The sequence below is a fragment of the Lissotriton vulgaris genome, chromosome 8 (genome assembly GCF_964263255.1).
Source record: "Lissotriton vulgaris chromosome 8, aLisVul1.2, whole genome shotgun sequence".
NCBI classification, from domain to species: domain Eukaryota; kingdom Metazoa; phylum Chordata; class Amphibia; order Caudata; family Salamandridae; genus Lissotriton; species Lissotriton vulgaris.
Window position 1 is genome coordinate 821238285 of NC_141696.1, and position 23746 is coordinate 821262030.

At 47.5% G+C, this 23746-nt stretch overlaps 1 protein-coding gene across 2 annotated transcripts in view; it reads left to right on the forward strand.

The window, feature by feature from the left end:
* Window positions 1–23746, forward strand: part of TBC1D8 (TBC1 domain family member 8) — a 605783-nt gene that overhangs the window by 537828 nt on the left and 44209 nt on the right. For both annotated transcript variants that reach the window (XM_086934717.1, XM_086934716.1), the window contains exon 17: window positions 3146–3211. In XM_086934717.1, coding sequence (XP_086790843.1) covers window positions 3146–3211 — 66 coding nt within the window. The remainder of the gene's footprint in view (window positions 1–3145; window positions 3212–23746) is intronic.

Below are 23746 nucleotides of genomic sequence, written 5' to 3' on the forward strand. Positions count from 1 at the left end.
AGGAATTGGATTTAAATCGAGAATCAATGGGCCCCATTCACCGAGCAGGTTTAAGTTCGGCTCGCAGGTGCAAGTAGCCCATTTCGGAATCCAAAACCACATTGTCCATTCATAAACGATGGTTTTACCCTGATAAAGGGATTTACTCACACAAAGATTTCCTTGTGTTTTTAATCTCACAGGTGTGTTTGATTTTGATAACGGCGGGATGTCTTGATGCCCGAAACGACTGTGCCGTGGCGTTTCCTGGTCTGTGTATTTTTTGTGTGTGTTTGTGAAGGAGCACTCTCGCGCCGGGCTCTTTGATGGCGCGGTGGCGCCAGGCTCCAGGACGCTAGAAATCGATAGCCATCTGCACATTTAAAGGGCCAGAGTTCCAGCCGTTTATCAGCGGACTGTTCCTTCCAAACCCCAGAGTGCGGGCGGCATGTTTAGTGCACTGCAGCGCCGGCCCGTGTGTGCGAAATATAAATACATGGGAGTTATTATTAGCCACGCTTCGCTCGCGGACGCCACGTGCCTGTTAGAGTGCACTGTGTTTAATACTCGTAGCTTAGAGTAGACTAAGTGGCAAAGCCAGGGCATTTGTACAGTCCCTGCTGAACCGACGTCTAAACCCGCGTACACGCCAGGGCCCACGTTCAGTCTAGTGCAAATCCGAAGGGCTCATGGATGCCCCCTGGAGGGTGTGAGGCAGCAATGCAGCAGGCCTCGTCCCAGCTGGCCTCTTTCAATGGAAAGTTCACCTGTCTCTACCTGGAGCTAATCTTGGTCGCCCTTGAATGTCATCTAAATAAATGTAAGGGACTTCTTGTATTTATTTCCATTGACTATTATGACTGACTCTGATGAGACCACCCCCGACTAAAATGTAAAGAGAACCTGGTTTCTAGAGCTATGTATACTGCTGGTATTCATGACACCCAAATTGCCTACATTTATGTTAATCAAAGAGATGTGCGCTGCAAGGCTCGGTTTTGTGAGGGGAAATTGTGTATTTCTGTGCGTTAAACGGACCCCTTGGTGCTGGGAGTCTGAACAGGCCGAGGTTGCGTTGGAGAATGTTGCCCGTAGTACTATTTGCAGCTGCATTCGGGAGATTAATCAATCAAGCGTTTGTTAAGCGCAGTTGCTCACCCGTAAGGGTCTCAAAGCGCTTGGGGGGGGGAGAGGTGCAGGTTCCAGTCCATCAAGGAGGGGGTCTGTCGAAGAGCCAGGTTTTGAGGTTTCTAGCGAAGATGGGAAGCAATGTTGTCTTTCTGAGGTGGAGCGGAAGGGGCGTTCCAGGCTTCGGCCACAAGGAAGGAGAAGGAGCGACCTCCCGATCTGCTTTTTCTGATGCGGGGAACCATGGCGTAGGAGAGCTGGGCTGATCGTAGGGTCCTTTGGGAAGCTTGGAATTGGAGTTGGCTGTTCATGTATGCTGGTCCGGTGTCATGGAGGGCATTGTGTGTGTGGGTGAGCATCTTGAAGGTGACTCTAGCCTCGATGAGGAGCCAGTGGAGTGTGCATAGGTGCTGGGAGATGTGGCAGTGTCTTGGCAGGTTGAAGACCAGTCTTGCGGCGGCGTTCTGGATGTTCTGTAGCTTGAGGGTGAGGTTACCAAGATTGCTTCGGATTGCACTCCGGCCATGCTAAGGACGGGTTTTAGAGGTTGGCATTTGCAGGTCACCCAGCAAAAAGCGACGGGTGTCCTGTCTGCCCTGTTTAAAATGCATTCGTGTATAGGCGATGGGACAGCTGCCACTTCATGGCAGGTGTCCTGCATCCACCAAAATCTAAATTAGGCCTCCGTTTCCCTCTGCGGATGGTATGTTCCACCCAGCCAGTATATATGATTGGAGTGGAGGCGGGGCCACCGGTGGGAGTGAAGGTGAAGAGGGAAGGCGTAAGGAGGGGCGAAATGCCTGGCAGTGGTGTTCTGTGTGACTTTACACCAAGTGCTTTTTTAAGTCCTTTAACTTTCAGAACCCCTTCTGTGTCTTGTTTAACCTGTGGTTGACATGGTGTATACATAACGTCACGGATGACAGCTGTTTCATCTTTTTTTAATGCTTATGTGGCACGTGCATACGGCATCCCTACAGTGTATCACTTATCGTGTGACATAAATGCCACAGCCATTACATCGACGGAACGACTACATCAGTGTAACCACTAAATTGCATGGTGCGTAGATGTGTCGACAAATGTATATACTTATCCTGCAATGTGGTGGGCACTGTCGTGGACGTGGTATTTCTGTAGATCGATGTTGTCAATAGTCTGCGCATGAGGTCTGCCACTCCATTTCATTCACACTGATGCACTGCACCTCAGTCTGCAAAATGTGAACCCGGGTGACGTATTTATATACCCTTTCCACTTGAGCAAGGTTCGTGATAGATTGTTGATTTTGGCTCCTAAATCCAGACCAATCAAATCGTGTATTGTTGTGAGCAAATGTTTACTCTCCTGTACAGGATAATGCAGTTTCCATGTTCAGGGCAAGCAACGCGAACAACGTTCAGAGCCCCCTGAGGTTTCTGAAAGGCAATAGAGGTTTAATAAAGCTGCAGGCCCCGGTGCTTCCAGACGCCCCACAGTGGCAGCTTCCTCTGGCTCTGCATGAAGCTAACCCTGCCCGTGGAAAACATAAACCCCTTCTATTTTCAGGCGCAGAGCGCTTGTTGTTAGATTAATAATAGCCACAGCCTTGACGTACTCCATGAAAGCTATTTAATGCCATATTGAGTAAGGTCTGGTATAAACACGAGTCAATTAGAGGCTGTCAGGAGAACCGTTGTTCTCAATTAGTGACGCACATAAAATAATGCAATATTGATGACGTATTGTCTGTCACGGGCTCGTATATCGGAAGCGCTGCTACCAACCTTATTATTCCTATTACCCCTGCTTGTTTGTCTGTTTTTCATTCGGTCGCAGAGGGGTGCAAAAGGAAATGGGCTCATTCGCTTTTAACCTGTGTCTGATGCCAGAGACTGACTGGCGTTTAACTCACTCTGCTCTCACCATACCATGTATTTGTTTAGTCATCAGGGGCATGGTCTCCTCCCACGCCCACACATGTATGTATGTATGTATCGATGTATGCAGTGTTACGTTGCTCCATTTTCCTTTCTGATGACTTGTTTTATTTTTGCAGACACGATGTACCACGGGGAAATGAGTGAGAAAATAAAACTACTCTTTAGACTGCATATACCCCCAGGTAAAATTATTTTAAACATGTTTTGTTGTTTTTTCGTGTATTAGTAGTCAGTATTACTCAGCAGATTCTTTCATCTTCGGGTAAAATAAGCATGGTGTGTTAATAAAATAAGTATGGTTTGTTAAGCAATAAAAAAGAGCATTGTGTTGTAGCCTGATCAAATTAATACAAGCTAGGATCATGAAGACTAAGGGTCTGATCAGGGCTTTAAGTGGGCCGGGTCTCACCAGTGCTGAGCACCAGCAGTTTTTTAAAGGGGGCCTCGAAACGGGTCTCTATTGGGCTCTGTTTTGTGCCATGGCACAGGCGGTCCGTTTTTTTCTGGACTGCAATGACAGCAGGCATATTGATGTGCGCGTGGTCACACTGCTCTCTTCTCACTAGTGGAGAAGTTACGGCATGACCTCATGTCAGGTGAGCATTGTAGGGGAAGGGACATTTTTAGCTTGCGTGTTTTTAAGCACGCCCTTAATTACATTGGCCACGCCCCTTTGAGAGACCTCCCCCCCCCCCCCCCCCCCCCCCCATTTTTTTCATCCCACTCAAAGCCCTCCGTATGATATAATTTTTGGTGGACCGAGTAGTCACCATTGGCCTGGCGGAGGACTTGGTCTGCCAGGCCGTGACTTCTCCGTCCGCCAAATTTATAAATGACCGACTAGCAGGCGGTCATTTATAAGGCATTGGCAGGAACCGCTGTGAGAGCAGTTCCTGTCAATGCATTTTACTGTTTGTTACATTAAGCCCTGTAACAAACAGTAGTCTATTTTTCTTTTCAAAAAGATAATCCCGAAACGAGATTTTCATCTTGTAAAGAAAAAAAAGTAATGCTTCCCTGGCCATGCTGGGCTTCTCCATGGTGGGGGGAGCATTAAAATGTTTTTTTCTGAGGAACAGTGAAAAATGACTACGTCTGCCCATCCAAATTGGGCAGACGGACATGTTGTCATTACTCCAACGGCCCTTACTCCCCAGGATCATCGAAGGGGATTAATCACGGCGGAGACAGAGTAGTCTCTGCCGTGATTAACCCAAAGGTCTGCCTGCATCAACATCCGGTGGGGGGACCGCAGTTAGGGATGTACTGGGAACGCAAAGTAGACCTAGCAAATTTTGTCACATCAGCCCCTAGACAGTGCTTAGCAATTGAGCGCATCGAGTGAGCCTGACCACTATAAGGGGGCGTGGAGGATTCTCCCCCCAAGAAAATTTTGAATAACTTTAACGAATGGTGCATTCTTCAACACATTTTTCATTTTATATTCAATTGTATTTGTTTTTAAAGCATGGTAAATGATGACATTCCAGTGCACTAGGGTACAGCAATCTTTGTTGGGGTTCTTCAATGATTCCCTCACTATCCCCCTCCAACAGTGGCTCTGTTCTCTCCATTGCCCGTCTCTCACATGTATTTCATTTGTTGTATAGCGCTTCTTATACAAATGTAGGAGCATTTTACATCACAAACACGTAAATTGTACCTGTGTAAATCGGTGTATAGACAATGTTACCTAAGACAACAGCAGTGGCTTAACAATAGCTACCGCAGCCCTTGCGGGGCCACGGGACCCCTGAGCTCCATGGGACCCTCACTGGCGTGGTGCATGGGTGGCAGAGGCCCCTGGGCTCAGAGCTTCTCACTAGGTCACAAGCATGGGGAGGCCTCCTTCATATCCTCTGCATGAGGCCCCCTATAGTTTTGTTACACCACTGGACATAGGGAACTGCAAAGTGTAGGATTCACATGTCATCCATTCTGGTAGGCATTTTTTAAGAGTGTTCGGTCTGGGGAAGCACAAACTCAGGATTCCGAACTTAACATAGTGGTTTGGTGTTGACTTTTCTTAGAAGAATTTATTTCTACCCAAACAAACCCTTTTGAGCAAAATTAGGATAATGAACGACTGGGACAACAAAAAAAACCTAACTTTCTAACCTAGATTAAGATTGTAATTTATGAACTGCACAGTAACACAAGGATCTCTATAACAAAAGCAGTAACCCACTGAGCTAGTCACATTAAATACTGTTCTGTGATCTGCAATGTACAAGTGCTTTACATGGACCGGTTCTGAGTACTGGCACTTTTTTCATTTTGAAAGGGAGAGTACCTGCACTTCTAAAGAGTGGCATATTATTTTTAATTGGAGAGTACCAGCACTTCTCAGAAACAAGCAGATACTCTGGCTCAGAGTACCTGCACTTCTATTTTCCCATTTCATGCACTGCAGTGTACACGCTATTTGCAGCAGGCATATTACCCTCTGCGCTACCTTAGATGAGTCAAAACTGCCACTATATAAAACTCAGATCTCTCTCCAGCAGGTATATTATTCACCAGAGCTATCTTGCACTTTTATTGTTGCCTGAAAACTGTTTGATAAACAAGGACCGTTGCAGTGCTTCTAAACCTGCCGCATTGCTCCAAAAGCGGCCCCCAGTAGCAAAAGCCGCCTTTACCCTTCCAGCCTCCCAGGGAAACCCCCTTTGTCCGGTACATTCAGTCCGGCCTTAACCTCTTTCTGGGTGGTGAGGATACTCCGTCGTCGTTGCAAAGGAGTATCCTTACCGTCATTAATTAAATCGGGCCCGAAGTGTGATACATTGTTCAGCTCCTTTCAAGGTAAGCAACTCCTGGATATGATGAGCATCAAAAAATAACATTTAAGTACAAAAACTGTGTTCTTTTTTTAGACTGCAATATAGTATCTGCAACTGTGTCTTCTTCCGGTACTAGGCAGAGGCATAGACTTTCGTCTGCCATCGTAGGCAAAAATCGTGGAACATTCTCATTGCCATTGGTAGGAGTTAAGCCCCATGAGCTCTTTAGGTGGACACAGCACTGAAGGAACAATCCAACTATCTGGCTTTGACTCAGCTTAAGTTTCTTGTGGATCCCTGCGCCCAAAACGAGTTGAATTTTCCTGTGGCTTCTGCCTGCCACCAACGCTCTAACATGATGCAGCAAGAATCAAAAATAAAGCATTAATCTTTGATGTAACATATGATAATGAAAGAGATGTGCCTCTAGTGGCTGAATTGCACAATCTGGCACCAGGAAACCTGGGATCAATCAAAGATTCCCTGCTTGACCAATTTGTGTGATTCTAGGCAATTTAGTTCAAGTTTGATTCAATGGACTATAATTTTACTCCATGTATAATAGGAATCCAGGGCACATGACAATTAGGGGTCGGTGGCACTCGTATTATTTGTGGTAGCGTAATTACGCTAATTTACACAATTAGACGAGGAGCATAACCAACCATTTAGGGCTGAATGCAAGAGAACAGGACCAGCAGCAGCCCTGTTCCTGTCTTCTGAGAAGTAAGGATTCTTCTTACTCAAAATTATGCAAGCGAGCATAATTGCATAATTTTCAGTAATTTTGCTTCAAGAGTAATGCAAAATTACCAAAATTACTCTGGCATAATTTAAATTTCGTCCAGGCCTAATCACAACTGACTAGCCTCTTAGTTAACTAATAACCTTGTCAAGAGGGGGTGCATGAATGTTGCTAAATTCATGTTTAGAAGCTGTCACTTTTAATATTCTTGAAGGGACTTTATCATACGTCTACATGATGTTTGTTGCCTGGATTCATACCAGATATTTCTGTAACTCTGCTCATGGACAGAGCCTCAGAGGCAAGCCAGACTATTGGCTCCCCCTATTAGTTTGTTGACCTGCCCAATTTGATACCAAAGATTTTCATTGTTCCAGTTGTGCATGCGCTCTTCGAGCCAATCCAAGCCTTTGGTTCAGCTCTCCCTGTTAATTTGTCGGTTTGTCCCCCTCTACCATGAACATACTGCCATATCATCATCATCATTTTATTGACTGCACCTTCTTGTCATCCATCTCTAGCATACCTTATTTTACCGCCAAGAGAGGGTCGCTATGCACTTTGACCATCACTTCAGATTCTCGAGCTCTTTGTGTTTCATTTTCTCTGATGTGAATATTTTTCTCCGTCTGTTATTTTCTCCATTATTACTATTCTTGCTAATAGTAGAAATAGCATTTTGATTTAATGCTTCATACAGAACTTCTACCTTTTCAAAGAACTTTAAATAACAGATTCTATTATTATACAATGTATGGTGATTTGTTTAAAAACCTCGGAAGGGAGGAAAGCTGATTAGAACTTGTGACCTTTGTGACTTTCATATCAATGCTGATGTCAGCAGCAAGCATTACACTCACTGAGCCATCTTTAGATCCTGGTTTTCTAGTATTAATGTAGAGTATTTTTTGCAATGATGATCATTTTTAGTAATAGTAACTTATGTTTTGTTTAGCGTTGTTCATCTTTGCTATTTGTTTTTACTTTAGTAGTGGCATATTTTATTTGGTTTGATTCCTTGACATGCAGTTCTCACATAGTTCTGAAACTATCTTCCCTTGACCCAGATACTCTTGAGGCTTTTTTCCCCAGCATATCTTGACACAACTCAAGCTTGAATCCTAGAGAAACAATATCCTTACTCATTCCATTCAAATTTCTCGCCAGTCTGCCGTATTGAATCAGCACTCCCAGATGTTTGGGAGGGCCCTTTGAGTATTCAGTAAAGGCTGGACAGCAAAGCTCTTATCCATGCAGAGAATTTCTTAACAACCACCACAAATAGGTTATGACCACTCCCTTCTTTTCCCTCAGTCACTTAGGTCTGTAAGGTGAGACATAATTAATCTCTGCTGCCTCTTTCATTCTGCTACTTTGTGTTGGTTGATTGAGACTGTGTCAAGCACTTTAGTCTAGATTTCCAGCTGGTGGAACTCTGTAAATAATGCAGAGTGTGGTCCCTGGAGAAGTTGCCTATTGAAGTCCAAACAGTTTTCAACACAGCACCACCCTGTCGCTGAATCATCCGGGTTTGGTTGAACCTACTCTGAATGGTTCGAAGCTGATATCCTTGGAGATGGAGCATGGCACAGACACAGAGAGAATGAGATGACTTCCCACCCAGTCCTGCACATTACCTCCTCGTTAGTCTTCCTCGCCACATGAGTTACATAGTGAGCTTCAGCTCCACGACAGAACCCTCCAAAGTAAAAAAAAGGCCTCCCATCATCTCCCAACATGGCCGACCAGTCACCCCTGACCTCTATAAGAGGCGGGCCGGCCCAACCAACAGCCTGTTTTTTTTGTTCTGCGCGATTCTCTCCAGAGGCGCTGTACAAGTAAGGTTGGACCTGCTCTAGCGAGTCCATGGGTTTTGGGTTGGAGGTCCTGCCTTAGTGGACCCTGGGACCTGGGACTCAAATTCCCCCCCCTCTTCCTTGCCCTGGTGCTGTGGGGCCGGTTGGGTGCTGCCTTAGGCGTGCCAGGGGTGTATGGGGGGGGGGGAGCGGCCGGGGATGTGGGGTTTTCATTGTATACCCTGGTGTGTTTCCGGTCGTTAGTGGTGACGCTCGCCCCTTTCGGGCTCTGGTGTCCGGCGCTGGGGGTTTCCCTGTTTGTTTCCGGGGCTCCGGTTGCTTACAGACCCCTGGCGTGGGGCGGCTGCCGTTCCCTTTCTTTGAGCAGAGTTGGGAGTGGGCCCGGCCTCCTTCGGGCTTACGGGAGTGTGCCTGATTGTGCAGCGCGTCCCTGTCTGCCGCTGCAGCTTGGGCGGGCGCGTTCTTACCGCGGCTTTCGGGTGCGGTCCTCTGGGGCGCTGCTGGTGCTTCCATCGGTCGCTCGTGCCCCGGGGCTGGATTCGGCCGGTCCTGGTGCTCGTTTCGCGGCGCTGGACGCTGCCGCCGGTGATGGTGTTTTCTTGCCTTCGGGCCGCGACTCGAGGCCGCGCTGGGATTGGCCCCGAGCGCATCCCGCCCCTTGTGGGCGGGGTTTCGCGCCTGACGCAGCTTCTTGTTTTGATCACCTGCAGCTGGGCTCGCCGGCTGCCTATTTAATTTCCCGGCGTCCTGAGTGCCCCTGAATTTCTCCGCTTCTTCGAACTTGGTGGTGCGTTACTCTTGCTGATGGAACAAGATTCTGTCACGGAGGGGGCGGTGTCTGACTCCGTGTCTGCGATGCCCTTTACTGCACAGTCCCATTCAATTGATGATTCAGTCTGCTGTGGCTGATGCCCTTGCACAGCGTGATGCCCAGGGCCCTCCCTCACCAAAACGTCCTCGCAGGGACCCCACTCCTGGGTCTGATGCGGAGGGGGAGGAGGAGGATCTCCATGGCCGTTACATCCAGGGTCAGGAGCTTCGTGAGGTTCTTTCCCACATCAAGGAAAACTTGGCTTTCCCTCCTCCTGCGGCGGAGGATGTTTCCGAAGATTTCTTTGTACAGTATCAACGCAAGGCTCCGGACTCCCTTCCTCTGCATGCATCCGTCAAGAAGGTCATTGAGGGGGAGTGGTTGGATGTGGATAAACAGTCCTTCCCTAGGTTTTTGTCTAAGCGTTATGCTGTTGATGAGTTCACTAGAGATTTCCCTCAGGCGGTGAAGGTGGACTCTCTGGTGGTGGGGCTGTCTTCCCAGGGTTCCATCATTTCGGAGGACGCCTCCCCCTCTGACCCTGTGGACAAGCGCGTGGAGGCTGCTGCTAAACGTTCTTATGCTGCGGCTAATTTCACCATCAGGGCTTCGACCTATTTGTCTTGCACGGTGCAGTCTTTGTTGAAAGACTTCCAGTCCCTGGGTGAGCTCCTGGATCAGGGGGCTGATGTTGTTCCGACCCTTGCCTTGATGGAACAGCAGACGCGCCTCCTGTCGGACATCTCCTTTGACACTCTGGGTGCGGCGGCAGCCGCTGGGGGTGCGGCGATACAGGCCCGGCGTCAGATCTGGCTGCAGCATTGGAAGTCGGAGGCGGCCCAGAAGGCTTTACTCATGAAGATACCGTTTTCTGGGGCTAAGCTGTATGGCCCTCCTCTGGAGGTTATGATTAAGAAATCTGCTGAGGGGACCGCAAGTTGCTGGCTCCCATCAAATCATCTGGGGCCCGCTTCCCTGGTCGCGGCCGGATTTTCTCCTCGTCTTCCAGGGGTAAGGGTGGCGCGCCCTTTCGTGGGAAGGGTCGCGGCCGGGGCGCCCCTTTCTTCAACAAATCCCGGTCTCAGCCTGCTGCTGCCGCTCCCTCTGCCGCCCCTAATTCCTGACTTTCGGCCGTCTCCCTCCGGGGTGTTCCCTGTGGGGGGCCGTCTCCGCCACTTCGTCCCGGCCTGGGAGGAGTCTGTCACAGATCTTTGGGCTCTTCGGATTGTGAAGGAGGGATTTTCCATCGCCTTCTCATCCCCTCCTCCGGATTTTTGCCTCGCTACGCCCCTGCCTTCCTCCCTGGTCAAGAGACGGGCCTTGCTGCCCGGAGTTCAGGACTTGCTTGCCAAGCAGGCCATCCGCCCGGTCCCACCCTCTCAGAGGGGTTCAGGCGTCTACTCCATCCTTTTTCTGGTAAGGAAGGTTTCTGGGGATTTCCGGACTGTTTTGGATTTGAAGTGGTTGAATTCTTATATTCCACATACTAAATTCAAGATGATGTTTCTACAGGAAATTCTGCCTCTTCTGGTTCAAGGCGAGGTGATGGCTTCTCTGGATCTCCTCGACGCCTACCTCCATGTCCCGGTCCATCCGGTTTCTCAGTCCTTACTCAGGTTCTGCGTTGGAGGTTCCCACTATCAGTTCCAGGTACTTCCGTTTGGCTTGTCATCTGCCCCGAGGGTGTTTACTAAAATCCTGGCTCCCCTGGTGGGTATTCTTCACCAGGAGGGGATCAGGGTTTTTCCGTACCTGGACGATTGGTTAATCTCTGCCTCTTCTTTTTCCAAGGGGATGCTGCACGTCGGACGGGTCTGCGAGGTGCTCTCCTCCCACGGCTTCCTGATCAACGAGCGGAAGTCACATCTGTCCCCCACTCAGGACTTGGCCTTCATTGGGGGTCATCTGGACATGGTGCTGGGGAAGGTGTTCTTGCCTCTGGGTCGCCGGGACACTTTGTGGCGGGATCTAGGGTCCCTTCTGGCTCGGGGTTCCGCTCCTGTTCGCCTCTGGCTAAGAGTTCAGGGCCTGATGTCAGCGACCATCAATGTACTCCCGTGGGCCCGCCTCCACCTTTATCCCTTGGTCAACCATCTGCTTTCCTTCTGGGATCCCCGCTCGGAGGATTACGAGTTCCTGGTCCCGGTCTCCCCTCAGCTTCGTTCGGAGTTGGGTTGGTGGAGTCTCCCCTCTCCGAGGGTCTTCCCTTCTTGGTATCCCCGTCCCGGGTGGTCACGACCGATGCCAGTCTCCTCGGCTGGGGGGCGACCTTGGGCGCAGGGTCGGTTCAGGGTCGTTGGGATCTCCTACAGTCACGCTGCTCCTCGAACTATCGGGAGTTGAAGGCGGCCCTCCTGGCCTGCCGTCATTTTGCTCCTTCTCTACGGGGTCACCATGTCTTGGTCAGGACGGACAACCAGGTTGTGAGGAGCTATGTCAACCATCAGGGGGAGTGCAGGGTTCGCTCCCTTTGGTTGCTGACTCAGGAGTTGTTGTCTTGGGCGGAGTCGTCGGTCCTGTCTCTTCGGGCTGTCTATCTCCCGGGGTCCGACAATGTGGAGGCGGATCGTCTGAGCCGGATCTTTCCGTCTTTGTCCTGTCTCTCCCTGACTCCGGTGGTGCTTCACCGCCTGGTGTCTCGCTTCGGTCTGCCTCTGGTGGATCTGTTCGCGGATGGGGAGTCAGCCCTCCTACCCAGGTTCTGCTCTCTCCTCCCGGTTCCGGGGGTGTGGAGTGTGGATGCCCTGTCATTCCCTTGGCCCTCCGGTCTTCTGTATGCATTTCCCCTGTTCCCCCTGATCCCTCGGGTCCTCTGCAAGATTCGCTTCGACAGGGCCAAGGTGTTTCTGGTGGTTCCTGGCTGGGTTCGCCGCCCCTGGTACCCTCTCCTTTGCGAGCTGGCGGTTCAGGCCTGCTGGCCGATCCCGGATCTTCCTTTTCCTTTGAGGGGCCCCCCGCTCCCGGAGTCTGTGTTGCGCCGGCTCCATCTGCAGGCCTGGCTCTTGAAAGGGGGTGACGTTGCTTACTCGGGGTTGTTCTTCAGGAGGGGTGGATTTGCTGCAGGGCTCTCGCAGGTCTTCCACCTGGTCCTCCTATGCCCGGCACTGGTCTTCTTTCTCGCGTTGGTGCGGTCTGCCGGGGGCTGACCCCGCCTCCGTGGATCCCTTGTGGGTCTTGGATTTTCTTGCTGAGGAGTTTTCCTTGGGTTTGGCCCCTTCATCCATGAGGGCCCAGTGGGCGGCCTTGCGGGCCTTCCGCAGTCCGGATTTCGACGGGCTGGATTCCCTGGTGGCTCGTTTGCTCCGGAGTTGTTTCCTCCGTCGCCCTCGGACGCTCTGCCTGTCTCCCCCTTGGGATCTCCCTCTCGTTCTACGGGCCCTTCAGGGTCCCCCCTTTGAACCCCTGGCCTCGGTGGCTCTGAGGTTTCTCACTATTAAGGTGGATTTCCTGGTGGCCGTTGTGTCTGCGGGGCAGATGGGCGAGCTGGGTTCGTTCCTCCGCTCTCCTCCCTTCTTGCGGGTTTTGCCTGACCGGTTGGTTCTCCGTCATGACCCCCGTTTTCTTCCCAAGGTTCCTTCCTTGGTGAACCGGTCTCGGGAGGTGTCTTTGCCTTCTTTCCCCCTGACACGGATCCTTCCCTGTCCTTGCTGGATGTCCGGCGTGCTGTTTTGGTTTATCTTGAGCGCACGTCTTCCCTTTCCCGGTGTGATAGCCTGTGCCTGACTTTCGGTCCCGGTCATTCGAGCCACAAGCCCTCTCGTTCCACCTTGAGTCGCTGGCTTAAACAGGCTGTCCTACTTTCTTATGCTTCACTGGGTTCGGTTGTTCCGGTGGGGGTCCAGGGGCGTGCCACTAGGAGTGTATCTGTGTCCTGGGCCTCCTTCAAGGGTGTCTCCACTGAGGAGATTTGTCGGGCGGCGAGGTGGTCGTCCCCCCACATGTTCATGGAACATTATCGTGTTGTCTTGGGTGATTCTGTGCCTGAGGACTTCGCTGGGGCCGTTCTGAGTGCTGGAGTTGTGGCTCCTTGATGGCCCTTTATTTGTGTCTTGATTCAGGTTTGCTGATATTCCTGTTTTCTTGTCATTGGTACTGAATAAACCTTGTGTTGGTTATCTGCTTCACCGTGTGGTGTTGTTTTTCTTGTGGCCAATGAAGCCTTTTGGCTTGGGTATTTAATCACTATGTAAGTCATGTGGCGAGGAAGACTAACGAGGAGGTAATGCCCCGGTTACTTACCGGTAATCTTCATTACTCCGAGTATAGTCTTCCTCGCCACATGAGTTCCCTCCCCCCCTCCCTGTCTGGCTATCGGCTTCATTGTTTGCTTGGTGGTTCAGGCTGTTGGTTGGGCCGGCCCGCCTCTTATAGAGGTCAGGGGTGACTGGTCGGCCATGTTGGGAGGGGATGGGAGGCTTTTTTTTACTTTGGAGGGTTCTGTCGTGGAGCTGAAGCTCACTATGTAACTCATGTGGCGAGGAAGACTATACTCGTAGTAATGAAGATTACCGGTAAGTAACCGGGGCATTATTCAGCATGTCAGAGGACTGGTGCTGGCCTGATGAATCTGGCCAATGTAGAGTAGCAGCTAAAGAAGCTGCAGCTTGTCCTGCATGTGCGACAATAACCAGTGAAGACAGGCCACAAGCGAGGATGACAGAAGTGGAGTATGCCATCCTCGGAAGCAGTACAACTCCAAGATGGCATCTATCATTGATCTGCTGTGAAAACCTGAAGTCACATTAACCTTGAGAAGTGCCATGGGTCCTCAGGACTGCACTGGGCTTCCATGCATCCCAGCTCCTGGCTTGCAAATCAGTGGCTTGGTCAATGGTGGTCAAGTGGGCAGGAACAGTCAGTGGGAGTGAAGACCCACCTAACTGGAAAAACATTCGAATTCTGTTGGGAGGCAGAGGTCAGGGGCACGAACTCGGATAATTGAGGGCAGGGAGCAGGGTCCAGGGGCAACAAGTTAACCACGGTGGGCAGGAGGGACGGGCCGAGGCAGCACAACAGACCCTGGAGGGCAGGGGAAAAGGGGGCAGGGGCAACAAACCAACCATGCAGGACATCAAGAGAGGCTGTGGCAATATAACAGACCATTGAGGGCAGAAAGAAGAGACTGGCAGTACAACCATACAATCCAACAGACCCACTTCTGGCAGGAGACTCCCAATGCTTCTAAGCCCAAAAGGGATTTATTTTATCTGTCTCCTGCCTAAAATTGCTTTCAAAATCTACCTCTTACGAAGTAAAACATGTTGGCACATATGGTACATTGGATCACGGAGGGCAGGTTGAATAGGGTAGGGTACTAAAGGGCAGGAGGTAGATGAGCAAGGGTACCAAATTGACTTTACAGGGCAGGCATCAGAGGTTGCAGCTGCAAAGTACACCACCATAGGGCAAGCGGAACGGCAGTGCAGCGCAACGGAACATGGAAAGAAATAGGGAGGGTACAGGGCCATGCACATGGACAACAGAGAGTAGAGAGGAAAGAGACAAGGGCAGCACACTGACCATACCAGGCAGACAGGAGGGGCAGTTGCAGTATAATAGAGCTTGAAAGGCAGGAGGAGGCAGGGGAATGACTAGGGACCAGATAAGGCAGGAGGGAGGGAATAGGGGTCTGTGGATGGAAAACCGAGGGCAGGACAGGAGCAGCAAGCAGACCATGGAGGGTTCACGGGATGGGCATTGGAAGCACAACACACCATGGAGGGCGACAGTGAGACTATAATGGAATACACACGGACAACTAAGGGAAGTTGGGAGGGGGTAAGAGGCGGAAGCTAACCACAGGTGGAAGGGGCTGTGGCAGCACAGAAGACCATGCATGGCAAGCAGAAGGGTTAGTGGCAGCACAACGGCCATGGTGGGCAAGAAGGAGTGGGCAGGGGCATTCACAAAGGACCATGGAGGACAAAAGGGAGGGGAAGGGGTGGACACAGACAAGAGTGGACAGAGTAAGGGCTTCATAACAGACTGCGCTGGGCAGGCAAGAAGAGCAGTTTCAGCACAACAAAGCATGGAGGACAGAAGGGAGTGGCAGCAAAAATGACCATGGAGGACAGGAGTGAAGGGATAGGTGCATGGAACTCAGACAGGCATGGTGGAGGTGCCAGGGGCAGGGGCAGACATCTGACCATGCTAGAGAGGTGGGAGGGGAAGTGGGAGCTCAACAGAACACTCAGAGTAGATAGGAGGGGCAGTGACAGATCCATGGAACACAGTGAGCAAAAATAAGTGAGCAGGGGCCTTTTACACAGACATCGGAGGGCAGGGGGAAGGAGAGTAGGGGCAGCAAGCTAAGAACAAAGGCTAAGCAGGAGGGCAATGATGGGTTATACTATTGGGCAACAGAGGGCAGGGGGTGTTGTCCGGGACATTAAGCTAAATGGAGGGCAGTGGCAGCACATCAGACCATGCAGGGCAACAAGGAAGGGGCTTATGCATGGACTCGGACAACAGAGAGAAAGAGGAGGTGGATGGGGCAGCAAGCAAACTGTTCAGGGTTGGCGGCAGGGCAGTAGCAGAACCACTGCCACACAGCTGTAAGGAGCAGGGGCATGGACTTGGACAGTGGATCGCAAGGTGGGGGCAGGGGCAGCAAACCTGAGTGGGGGCAGCACAATACCAGGCCGGGCCCTGCATCCAACCCCTGCCCACCTGCATTGCTATGAGCATCTTAACTTTAAAAAAAACTAGCGATTCACAGAAAAAAAAACAAAGGTTACAGGGGCGTTCTGGTAAGGCTCAGATGTCACTCTTACAAAAACAGTGAGATTCAGCAGTATTAGTTACCTGAGCTAACTAGAACTTATGTCACCGCAATGCACTGCTTATGACCTCACATAATACATCACTAATGACATAAGTGACATCACTCATGACATCTCAAATGACATTATCCAGTGATTATTTTCCAAAAGTTTGAGTGTTTACTTTTGAAGTACTTTAGTATAGAAGTTTAAGTTACTATACTTTGTGTACTACTAATGAGTAATACTATTTCTAACATATTTTTTGAGTGCCTATGTGACTATATGTATCTATGCGTGAGTGGATGTCTGAGTGGCTGTATAGGTTTGTGAGTGGATGTGTGAATTGCTGTATGGGTGAAAACGTGTGTGTGAGTACCTGTTTGGGCTAATAAGTGGGTGTGTGAGTTACTGTACAGGTGTGGAGGGGCTGTGTGACTGTATGGGTGAGTGAGTGGGTGTGTGAGTGGCTGTGTGGATGAGTGAGTGAGTGTAAGTGTCTGTATTGGCGAGTGAGTGGGTGTATGAGTGGCTGTATGGGTGAGTGACTGTGTGTATGGGGGTTGATGGGTGAGTGAGTGGGTGTTTGAGTGGGTGATTGGTTGTGTGAGTGGCTGTATGGGTGAGGCAGTACACATAAGAGTGCTTGCATGGGTGTGTGAGTGGGTGTTGAGACTATGGGTGAGTGATTGAGTTTGTTATTGGTTGTATGAGTGAATAAGTGGATGTGTGAGTAGCTGTATGGGTGAGTGAGTGGCTGTGTGAGTGACGTTATAGGTAAGCGAGTTGCTATATCTGTGATTGAGTAGGTGTGTGAGTGGCTCTATGGATCAGTGAGTGGGTGTATGAGTGGTTCTGTGGATGATGTCAGTAGTGATGTCATGAGTGATGGAACTGACCATGTAGTGAGTGATGTAATATGTGAGGTCATAAGCAGTGCATTGCAGGGCTGTAAGTTATAGTTAGCCCAGCCAACTATAACTGCTGAATTTCACTAGTTTTGTATGAGTGAAATCTGAGCCTAACTATAAAGTCCCTATAATCTTTGGGTTTTTCAGTGAATATATATTTAGATATATTTACCTAAACTATACTTAAAATATTGTTGTAAAGGATGTTACCTTTTGGTCACTGGTGTCCTGGATCCTGTCCTTCTGTAGCTCTACATACTGGGCTTAGTACAACCCATTGAGCACTTGACTCTTAGGGTGAGCAGTTACTGGCTGCGCTGGGAGTTTATTTTAGAGGGAAAGGGCTCAGAACTCAACAGCCAACCAAAAGACACAATAACGCAAACCCAAACCCAGTGTTTGTCTTTGTGTATAAGAAAAGTACTTTTCATTTCACACAGCAGAACTAAGTAACACACAAGTCAATTTCAATTTGATTTAGCAAATACTGGGTTGTCCCACTGGTTATGAATTACTGTGGATGCTACACACCCATCCCCTTTCCTGTACCCTTTCCCTTTTGGGAAACCCCCTGAGTTATAGTCCCCAGTATTCTATTGCAGAGGTGCGTGTGCAGATTACTTTATGCTGACCTGCAGGTTTAGATGCACAATTAGTTTGCTTTCTCTTACCCCCATATTTGAAGTGAGCAGAAAAGTCTCAGGTCCTCATGCTCAAGTCTTTTGGTGCACATTTCAGCCTCTCTGTTTTAACTGCAGTTAGAGGCCCACATACCTACTAGTTGGCTCTGCGGCGGTCATGTGGGGAAGATCTGGCGCAGTGAGTGAGTCAGTGAGTCTGAGACTTTGGCAGTTGCAGATCCCAGGCCAAATGGCTTTATCTTAGCTTCAACACAATTTCATCTGTTGGTGGCAGTGCGAGAAGCAGCAGCTCTCTGGCCTCTGCAGCCACCAGGATGGTTGTTTCATTTTTGCAGTCTTTCAGGTGCAATTCTCAGCAGGAACCACTTAGCGAGACCAGTCGATGCACTCACAGCACAGGCTTCGCTTTCTCAGTTAGTCCACTTTCCTTGGGTGTTCCTCATGCCGACAATACTGAGCTTCCCTTACTTGATACTCTGTCGTCCTTCAAGACCAGATAGACAACTTCCCTCTTTCAGCTGGCAGCTAGGCTTCTAGGAACCAGGCTTCTACAGCAGAAATTACAGACTTCAGGTGATGTCTCTTCTCCTCAAGCAGATTGGTTGTAAGGCAGACACCAGCCCTGGTCACAGAGCGGTCTTTTAAATACCCTGCAGAGCACTCTTCCTTGGTCATGAAGAATTTGGAACTATAATAATGTTGGGTGGTTTGGAGCAAACCTTTATACAAATGTTCTAGTCAAGGGATGCAGATCCACTGTCTGATGCTCTACAACTGATTTTTCAAATGTTATTTCCATGCTGCTCCCCTGACACATCCGTAGTGTAAATTAATGCTTCTCTCCATTAGGCAGAAATAGGTCTGGCGCCAAGTAAGGAGTACCAAAAATGGGTACAATGAAGTGTGAGCTCTCTTAAATCAGTAATCAGGGACACACAAAAGGGCAGGTTTGACCTGGGTTCTTCCTCACCATGAACAAAAGAAACTGTAGTCCCATCCCTCAGCCCTTCCATCAACCAAATAGCAGTGCTCAGGAACACCTAATCTGCTGCCCCTTGCTAATAAAGTCTTCATGGAATTTCTAAAGTGGGCCGGTCTACAACCTCTTCACTTCAGTGACTGGATCTCCAGCATAGAGCCACAAGAATGCAGGCACTAAACGTCCACTACATGGGGAAACTGTCCTCATCCTCCATCTTGTGGTATGCCAAACCAGAGTCATCCAAGATGGATTCCACTGGTCTCATTACTCAGACTCACATGCACGTAGATTCCTGCAACTATGTATGTATTGCATGCCCGCTGTGCACACACACACAAACTTGACATGCACAGTGGATGTCAGCGCAAGGTTCTGGATTTCACACACTAGCAGAACTTTACATGAAAGAGGTCAGTAGACCACACTCTCCATAACATACAGAAAAACGTCTGGTCACACTATAAAACACAAAACGCAGTATGCAGCCACCACCACTTTAGGAAATACACCTAGGACAGGTATAGTAGCCCACTATCTGAAGGCATTGTTGGTGGGACCCTCCAGGTCAATGAACAGGTGTTGGACCTTGGACTGTTATGGACAGGCATAGGCCTCTGTGCACACGCTTGATTACCATGACGCCAGGGCCAAATAAAAAATCTGTATACTAGTTTCACATGCAGTCGGGCACTCAGGAAAGGGGTATAAGCTTGTTCACCATGCAGGGGACATGTTCCGACAATAGGACAATTTTGTAGCTCTCCACAAACTGTTAATAATTTCCTTAAGTGTACCGAGCCTCAAGTTGCCTTCTTAAATACAGGCTATATGGAAGTGCCTGCTTCCCAACCCAAAATGATTTGCTTCTAAAGACTTGCCTGAATTGAAGGAATCTATTGAAAATCAAACTTTTAGAGGTGTTCCACATCTCTGCTAATTCCAGACAGAAGAGTGACGATTTTCATTCACAGGAACTTTTACCTTACTATTGGATAGAGAAGGTAGATTCCTGTGGGTAAAAGGTAAACTGAAGAGCTCTCATGTTGCATTGGTGTTTATGCCCCCACTTTCAATCAGGTTGCTTTCCTATTAGATCTTGTGCTGCAAATGGCGAGGTTTGCAGAGGCAGATATTATCCTCACAGGAGACATCAGATTGGTATAGCACAGTTAACTGGATAGATCAAGGATCGGGAGGTGCTCAGCTAGCACATTTCATAGAATACCTAAGAGTAGTCTAGCCACTGTTGGTCTGAGGGAATGTGGTAAGAACATAATAAACAGGAGAGGGATTATGCTTTTATCATATGTGCACCAATCCTACTCCTGAACTGCGTGTGTTCTTCTGATCAATGTGTTAGTTCCTCTAGCAAGGATTGTATCAATCTAAGTTTCTCACCATGCCCCGGTTTCAGTGGAGATGGAAGTGGTGCTGAAACTGAGCAGATAAGGTAGATGACTCTTACATCCCTCACTTGTGAGAGAGTATGTGTTACAGAAAGAATTAGAATTGTAAAGTTAAGAATGTTTCGATCTTAACAAGAGAATAGAGGTGTCACTCCTAGTGAATTGGAATGCTTTCATGGTGGTACTTAGAGGAACATTCATAGTCATGATAGCAGTGCGCTTTTGACTAAGAACTCTTTAAATCTAAACACTTGAATAAGAAATGAAACCTCTCCCTTTCTTAAACAACTACAGAAAATGATAACACTCAAAGGCCAACCTACGACCATCTTTACTAGTAAGGCAGAACTTGAACTACTAAATACTAAAAGGCAGTATTACAAGATGAATAATAAGGTGGGGGCTCATTTAGCTAGGGAAATGAGAGAAAAAGTGGAAAGATTCTACGTTCAGGTGATATGTTTAACTCAGGGTCTCATCTGAGGAAGAAGTTAAAATAGAAGAATTTAAGACATTTTGGGAAGCCTTATTCTCTGCAGATACGCATCCTCTGGATGTTCAAGAACACTATATTTTACAGGTACACTTATCTAAAAAATCACTTGCGAGCAGGTCACAGACATGGAAACACCTATAACAGACAAGGAGATATGATTTGCCAACTGTAATCTTAAAACCTGTAAGCCCAGGACCCAGACGACTAAACTGATAACTTCTATAAAACATATGCCCAACTTTTAATTCCTAAAGTAACAGCTCTGTATAACCACTGTACAACCGTGGAGAGGGCGACACCCTCAATGAGCGAGTCTGATATCGTAGCTATTCTTAAAACTGGTAAAGATCCAATACTTTGCTCTTCACACTGACCATTAATGGTCTACAACATAGATCCAAAGATCTCTATGAAAATCCTGGCTTCTAGGCTTGAACACCCAATTCCTGATCTAATCCAACCAGTTCGATTGGGGGTTGTTGGAGACAGGCTGGCACACAACAACGTTAGGCATATGATTGAAGAGTCACAAAGGAAGAACATTTCTGCAGGATTGGTACATTTGGATATTGAAAAGTTCTTTGATTAGGTGGACTGGGTTTTTCTCAGACTGTTTCTGAGAGATTTATCTGTGGATCCTAACTTTCTTAAAAGCATGATGATTAGGTATTATAATTGCATTACGAGAATAGTGTTAAATGGTCAGATGTTAGGTTTAGTAAAGTTGCAGATAAGGACTAGACAGGATTTTTCCCTTTCGGTGCATCTATTTGCGTTGCATATTGAACCTCTGAATACTACAGCAGAAAATGTTGTGATAGTCCAGGCTTGATGTTTCTTCCAGGTCACCTAAGTTAATCCTCTTCATTGATGACACCCTCTTAACACTAAGTAGCCCAGAGACCTCCCCCTTGTACTGATATATGAGCTCCACACATTTAAACTGCAGGATATACAATTAACATGGGGAAAACTGAAGTATTGGATGTAACAGTGCCTGGTGAGGTGTCGCGCCAAAAGGAACCTTACAGTTTTCAGAAGGCCCATAGCACATTGGGTACCTGAGATAAAATGTTGATAAGTATATCAGACCTGTCCAGGGCTAAATAGGATAAATCTACAGAGATCTGAGTAGATAGTCCCTCTTGTTTCTTAACTAGGTGTAACAGATGTAGTAACAAGATACATACTTCATAGGGCTCTCTTTTTCTTGCAGACACACCTGGCTTGCTATGTTATTTGGTTAAGTGGCCTCTGACCTCCTAGCACAAATTTAAGCACCAGGTACAGACCACTGTCAAAGTTTGAGATAATGTTACTATTGAACAGGGGCTTAGCTTTTTTCCATCTCCATATACGATGATCCACTCTAGTCCAGATTTCACCCTGATCCATTTGACACATGGAGCTAAAGAGGTGTGGATGTATCCTGTGTGTGTTTTTTCAGCAACATTACAGCATTCACACAGTACAAATTAGATGCCTACCTAAGTGAATCAAATTGCTTGCATTATGTGCAGATACATCACTGCTTCCAGCAATAAAAATAAAGCAGCAATTCGAGAGGAAACCACATTTGAAGCACTCATTTCAATATTAACCTTAACTAGGGCAATTATCTCAAAGTTAGTTTAACTCCTTTTAGATGCTAAATCCTCTTCCCCTGGAATGTACAAGTCTAAATCGGAGAGTATTTTAAAAAGGGAAATTTCAAATGAACAATGGGAAATCTTATGGAAGGATATTCTTAAGAGCTGTATTTGTGTTGGGAACAAAGAGGTCCATTACAGGTTGATGTATAATTGTTGTCATATGTCAAGCAGATTGCATCACGGTATGACTCTTTCCTATCAAGTCATTTTCAGGCACCAAGGTTAGGCGAACTTGTTTGTAAAAAGAGTGCCTTCACGTGGAACCCCACATCGATCCTACGTGTCACACCACCTATTCAAATCAATTCAAATTCTTTATTTCGGTTAAAAATAAAACCATAAAATATACCTCATAAATATACACATACAATTGTATAATAAGAGTGGAACAATTTAATATATAAGTAATAACACCTTGTCACGGTAGGGGCTGGAAGTCTAAATCAGTGATCCAGTTACCATACCAAAAGAAAAATACTATTAAAATATTTAAATACATTAAAACCTAGACATAAAGTTTATTACATAGTCATACCAGCTCGAGTACTTTTCTGTGCGAAAATAAGTTTGTAATTTGTTTTACCTATTCAATATATGTGTATTAACCAATGCTAAAGCTCCTTCTTAATGAAAGGTGAATGCACATATATATATTTATATATATATATATGCTGATGCAATGAGATTTACATTTTTCTGGACAGTAACCCCACTGGCCATTTCCAACCAACTATAAGTTCAGTTGGCAGTGTAAGGGAAGTAACAAACTCATACTCAACACGGACATAATTAATAGAAGTCTTATGGGTCATTGGCTTATCTGATTTGGGTTGGACTCTTAATTGCCCTAGAAAACGTTTAGTTGATTCCACCTTCATCAAAAGTGCAATGAGTCTGGGAGTCAAACTAGATGGCCAGCTTTCACTGGCTGCATACATTTCCTGGGTGTTTTCCTCTTTTACTTATCATAATGTGCTGAGGAATACATTGCCTTTTCTTTCATAAGATGGAAAGTATTTGGCAGTTTTTGGCAGGATTGTGCTAATTCCTTATATATTGAACCACTGCAACAGCTAAAACATCAGCTTTAGGTGAATCTTAATACTACTGCCAGACTGGTGATGGGAGCCCCTTGATTTTTTCACATTGTCTATTTTCAAAACACTTCACTGGCTACTAATCAAATAATGATTTCTCTTCGGATCCCTCTGTATAGTCAATAGAATAAGAGCCGAAAATGGGGCTGATCTTCCTGTAAAATACATTTTATGATGACCTTCTTATGAGTCAAGTACCATTTTCTGGCACTAATCTGGTGTGTACCCAAAATCCATAGTTTCAAAACAGTTGCTTGACGTTTTTCTGTATGTGCCCCAAAACTCTGGAATGATATACAAGTTAATTTGCGTATAGAAAACTCTCTGGCGCTATTTAGCTGCCTATTGAATACTTAGCTATTCAGATAAGCCTTTAATTTATTATTCTATATTTGCATGTATTACTGAAATAATTCTCCTTGTGTTGAGCGTGCCTAAAGATCTCATTGGTGGAAGTGTGCTATAGAAATCCCCCAATACACCACATGCTTTCTAATACCACTCTCAGTTGCTGTTGAGGTTGTGACCAGAGCGGTCACCTGCTCAATATCTGCTGAAGATGCCAAAATCTAACACCCTTCTGAGATTGCGGGGCAATTAAGGAGATTGTTATCG